At 35.8% G+C, this 5,739-nt stretch overlaps 1 protein-coding gene across 1 annotated transcript in view; it reads left to right on the forward strand.

The window, feature by feature from the left end:
• The window catches only part of LOC128248768 (uncharacterized), a 21,538-nt gene that overhangs the window by 10,565 nt on the left and 5,234 nt on the right, over positions 1-5,739 (forward strand). The window contains exons 6-9 of the mRNA XM_052970941.1: positions 284-373; positions 844-951; positions 3,147-3,392; positions 3,793-4,309. Of these exons, the coding sequence (XP_052826901.1) occupies positions 284-373; positions 844-951; positions 3,147-3,392; positions 3,793-4,309 (961 nt within the window). The remainder of the gene's footprint in view (positions 1-283; positions 374-843; positions 952-3,146; positions 3,393-3,792; positions 4,310-5,739) is intronic.

The following is a 5,739-nucleotide window of genomic DNA, read 5'->3' on the forward strand; positions in this document are numbered from 1 at the left end:
TACCACCACCACCACCACCACCACTACTACTACTACTACTACCACTACTACTACTACTACTACTACTACTACTACTACCACTACTACTACTACTACTACTACTACTACTACTACCACCACCACCACCACCACTACTACTACTACTACTACTACTACTACTACTACTACTACTACTACTACTACTACTACTACTACTACCACTACTACTTATCTGATAAACCTATGGAGGTCACAATGCTCTATTATCTCTTATTGATTCTGCTGTTTTTGTTGTCTTTGACAGGAGAACAAGTGAATGAGGTGACCTCGTTCTTGGATGGCTCCTTTATTTATGGAACACACGACCTGAGAGAACTGCAGCTAGGAAAATATGGTAACATTTAGCAATTAGATTCTTTCTTTATATGATTGTGTGTGTGTGTGCATGTGTGTGCGTGTGTGTGTGTGTGTGCACGTGTACATGTGTGTGCATGCATGTGTATATATGCGTGACTACGTGTATGTGTGTGTGTGTATATATATGTATGTATGTGGGTATATATGTGTGAATACATGAATGTGTATACGTGTGATTATATATATATGTCTGTTTATGTTGTGCCTTTAGGTGTACATGTGTGTGTATGCATGTGTGTAAATGTGTCTGTATATGTGTGTATATATGCGTGTATATGTGTATGCATATACATGTGTATGTTGTATATTTAGGTGTGCATGTGTTTTATATATGTGCGTATATGTATATGCATGTATATGTATGTATATCTATAAGGTTGCTGAAACATGCATCCATCATTAACAAATGGTTAAACGGAAATCTATACAGAATTCTTTTAATTACAGGATTGCTGAGAACATCTGAATGCTTAAGTTTACCATTTCCACCAATAAGTAAATACAAGAATAATCACTACTACAAACATTCAACACCGTACCCCTGCTTCAAAACAGGTAAATGGCACCATGCAGAATCATTCTTACTACTTCAAAGACATTATTATGTCACTGCTTTATTTATTTTTTTATTGCCCACGGATGGGGGGGGGGGCACTAAACATAGAGGGGACAAACAAGGACAGACAAAGGGATTAAGTTGATTACATCGACCCCAGTGCTTAACTGGTACTTATTTAATCGACCTTGAAAGGCAAAGTTGACTTTGGCAGAAATTGAACTCAGAATGTAAAGACAGATGAAATACCGCTAAGAATTTTGCCTGGTGTGCTAATGTCCCTGCCAGCTCATCGCCTTATGTCACTGCTTTATGGTCAGTGTGAGAAGAACTAAGCTACTGATTAGACTGTGGAACACACATTTTGTCCTTGAGTAGTAACTGTTATTTCCAATTTGCTTACCCCTAGAGACTGTGAAAAATGGCTAATATTTCCTTTAAACTTCGCTTTTGTTATAATTATTCAAGCCTCAAAGAATTTCTCTCAATGCATGGCTATGATGCTCCCCCATTACTCTTGCTCGTGATTAGAGATGCGCATATTGTCAGTCACTTAGGAACATACTCAGGCAGTTAAGGTCAAGCAACTGACAAACGAATTTGTGATATTAGGCAGAATATTAGTGCTGAATCTGTCTGAAATGTAATGGAAAATAGATCAGTTTGAAAACATCGATGTCCTGGTCACAAAAGAAAGTTTGAAAGGAATGGTAGTCATTTCCTTTGATTTCTAGATAGAAACAAATAGGAAATAACACTTACCAAAGGATAACAAAAATTTGTTACATAAAACTTTTGTTATACAGTGTTATTGCATCCATAAATTGGTGCATCAAAGTAACCAAAATATGGTCTGTAGTTAAGTTGTTCATTTGGCTGCTTAGGTAACCTTATTATTGTCATTAGTATGAAACTGGCTTGGATTTTCCTTCCTTCACATTCTCTTTTGAGTTTGGGTGTTGGACAGCAATACAATTAAAAGTAGGATCAAGTTGTTAATGATTGACCAGCTGTGGCATGAACAAGCTGGAGCAGCTGAAACATCAACCTTGAAAGCCAATGAAACACTTGTTTCTTTAATAGTGCTACCACCACACCATTCATGATGATAAGTAGTTTCACATTATGAAACCTTCTTTACAGACAGGTAGACTGGGCTGTTGAGATTAAAGTGTTTTCTTCACAGACACAACATCAGTTATGACAACAAAGCTTTCAGTTGATCTGATCAATGGAACACCCTGATTGTGGAATTAATGTGCAAGTGACTGAGCACTCTACAGACACATGTACCCTTAACATACTTTTTAGAGAGATTTGATGAGACACAGAATATGACAAGGCTGGCCCTTTGAACTGCAGGTGCAATTAATTTTTGCTGACTGAATTTTGTTTAAATAAGGAGGGCACATTAGATAATAAGCCATATTTTAATTAACCCTTAACATTTAAACCAGCCATATCCAGTCCAATTATTCTACCTGTTTTATCTTCAAACTGGCCAGATCCAACCTCTCACACCTACCCTACAATTCCACTCTAAAGATAAACAATCATCATTTCGGAATCTTAAAGCTACAAGATAATACAGGATTAACTTTAAAGAATGTGAATAAATTAGTATTACATTTGATAAAGTAATCTGAATGCTAAAGGGTTAAGGTGCATAAAATGGCTGACTACAAACTGAAATAAAGTGACTGAAAGAATTTACAAGAATCTACCTGGTGTTGTTTTCACAAATATTATGTGTATTTATTTTTTAATTGTTTTTGTTAAAAATCAGAAGTGAATTAAAATGCTTTTACAGGACAGTAAAACAAATATCAGGTAAACTTTTGAAATTTTTCCTACTCATTTTCTTTCATTTTGTAGTCAGCCATTTTATGTGTCTACATTGAAAGATTGCCAAATAATAATGTTGTCCAAGATACACCATGACTGACAACCCCACCCCACTCAAAAAACCCCAAAACAGGAAATGTCTGAAATATAATGCTTTTCATTAATTTTCATAGTCACAAGCTGCTTGTGACTAAACAACAACAACAACGACTGGTTTACGAAATGAACCCTGGCAGTACATGTCTTGGTACTTAAGCCAAAGGAAGTGATTTCTCAATATGTATGGTCCACTCTTTGTTTTGAGTTAATTTTCTGACAATTCCTTCTTTCGCTCTTTTAATTGTCACAGGAGACAGCAGAGATAGCAGTAATGTCAACCTTATTGTCCTCCACACAATATTTCTACGAGAACACAACAGAATTGCCTGGAAACTTCACTTGTTGAATCCCCACTGGAATAATGACCAGTTGTTTTATACAACACGAGATATAATCGGTGCCATACTTCAACACATAACATACAATGAATACCTACCGGTCATCCTTGGTTATAAAACAATGAAAAGTTTGAAACTTACCAGTGGTTGTAAATACCGTAAGTATTATAGTTTTACATGGCGAGCCTTGTATTTTTAGTCTTTGTTTATGTGCACATGTGATGTGTGTGTGTGTGTGTGTGTGTGTGTGTGTGTGTGTGTGTGTGTGTGTGTGTGTGTGTGTGTGTGTGTGTGTGTGTGTGTGTGTGTTTGCTCTTATATTAAATGTGTATTAAGCTTGCAAAAGCTGATGAAGTGCAGCAAATACTTAATCAAAGTACTTTTCAAGACTAATGTCAAACACACACACATATACACAACACACACACACATACACACACACACATGCACGCACACACACACACATACACACACTGCTGTTTTTGTCATAAATATTCTCTTTGATAATCATTCTGTATTCTATGTCAACAGCATTTTTCACTTCTTTCTATTCTACAGATTACAACGACAAACTAAATCCATCCATCATAAACTCTGTTGCAACTGCAGTATTCCGTTTTAGCCATTTCATGCTTCGAGCCAATATTTTATCATACTATGATAACAAAGGTGCTCCAGTATGTCACTTGAAAGATAATTTTGTGCTCTTCAAAAAACATCCATTGATATGCTCTAAAAAGAAGTATTACTTCCGATTTAGCAGCCTTATAAAGAGTACAAAACCACTCTTGAAGACCATTACTCGTTTCCCGAACTTCCTCAGAGGTCAGTTAAACCAACATGCACAGAAGGTTTCAGCTTTCAGAATTGATGGATTGGGTGATATTTTCTCCAAAAACCAATTTGATCTTGGCAGTGTCTTCATACAAAAGGGAAGAGATCATGGTTTGCCCGGTTACACTCATTACAGGAAGTTGTGTGCATCCTTTTATGATAAATATGTTCCTGTGAAGAGTTTCTCGGATTTGGTCAACCATCCTTTGTTTGTTAGAAAGAAACTGAAGACACTTTACAAGTAAAGCTATTAATCTTTTATTTTTATTTTATTTAACTTTTTCTCCAAACTTCATTAAAAATATGGAGTTTGAAATAGTAATCTATTGAATGTAGTGCGGTGGTATGGACAAGTGTTGAGGAGGGATGAGGACCATGTTCTAAGGAGAGTGCTTGAGTTTACAGTGAATGAACTGTGAAAGCGAAGTCAAACAAAGAAAACGTTGAGGGTAGAGGAGGGTAGAGGAGGAGATTGGGAGGATGCCCAAAACCGGGTGAGATGGCGAGATGGTGTGAGGGCAATTGCTGTAAGAGCAAGGTAGATTCAGCTACCCTGTTAATGGGGACAAACCCGGATTTAAAATACTGGAATTCATTCATGAAGTCCCCTACTAATAGGAAAGGAAAAGAATGGGCTTTTCCTTCCTTCTTCAGTATTCCTATGTTTTATAGAGTGGAAAAGTTTTTTCCCATCCTTAACATCAATTTTTTAACATTCCCCTCCACCATTTCTGTAGTCTTTCCTTTTCCTATGAAGAATGGGATTTCAAGATTCAGCTATTCCCAAATTTCACCAGAAACAGATTTGTTGTGGCTCACATACGATCCTGTGATCCAGGTTAAAAACAAAAAGCTACAAATTGAAACAGTTATCTACTCCACCCCCAACTTAGTCAAACTAGTACTATATATTTTTTTTTTACTATCAGTCCAATATCTTTGAGATATTATATCTAATATCTATATAATCATCTAATATCTGTATATAATATCTATAGTTATTTGATTATAAAATACTCACTTCAAAGAGGTTTACAAATGAATAACCCTGCAATGGACTGGTGTGCCATTTAGGGGGACTGTTGTGATCTTGGTCACTTATATTCCATGGAAACTAGGTAACCAGCCTTAAGGAATCCTAGGACTTGAGATAGTAATGTTTAATGGTTAATGATAATGATAATAAGTTCTGTGGTTAATTAAATATTCCTACAAGGCATCCTAAATGTGAAGAGACTTAGAATAGAAGATAAATACAGTGAAAAAAGTTGTTAGAAATCAACTTTTCATTTACTCTTTTACTTGATTCAACCAGTTAGCTATGGTCAAACTAGTGCTATCTTTTTTTACTATCGGTCCAATATCTTTTAGATATTATATCTAACTAGCAGAAATACCCGGCGTTGCACGGGTTAAAGAGAATAATGAAATCTAAAAACGCCGTCTAGACTACGCATCATCTTTATATATAGAGATGTATATACACACACGCACCCAAACACACGTATATATTATGTATATCAATATAAATATATGAAAGTCAATGAAGTTTCGTAAAAGAAGGTGATCATGTACATACTTTCTTGCTGTTGTGATTATAACACCTCATTGTAAACTATGTTCCTTGTTTTCCCTTGTGGAGCATATACAAATAGTTTTTTGTTGCTGCCC

Source organism: Octopus bimaculoides, chromosome 9, assembly GCF_001194135.2.
Source record: "Octopus bimaculoides isolate UCB-OBI-ISO-001 chromosome 9, ASM119413v2, whole genome shotgun sequence".
Taxonomy (NCBI): Eukaryota; Metazoa; Mollusca; class Cephalopoda; order Octopoda; family Octopodidae; genus Octopus; species Octopus bimaculoides.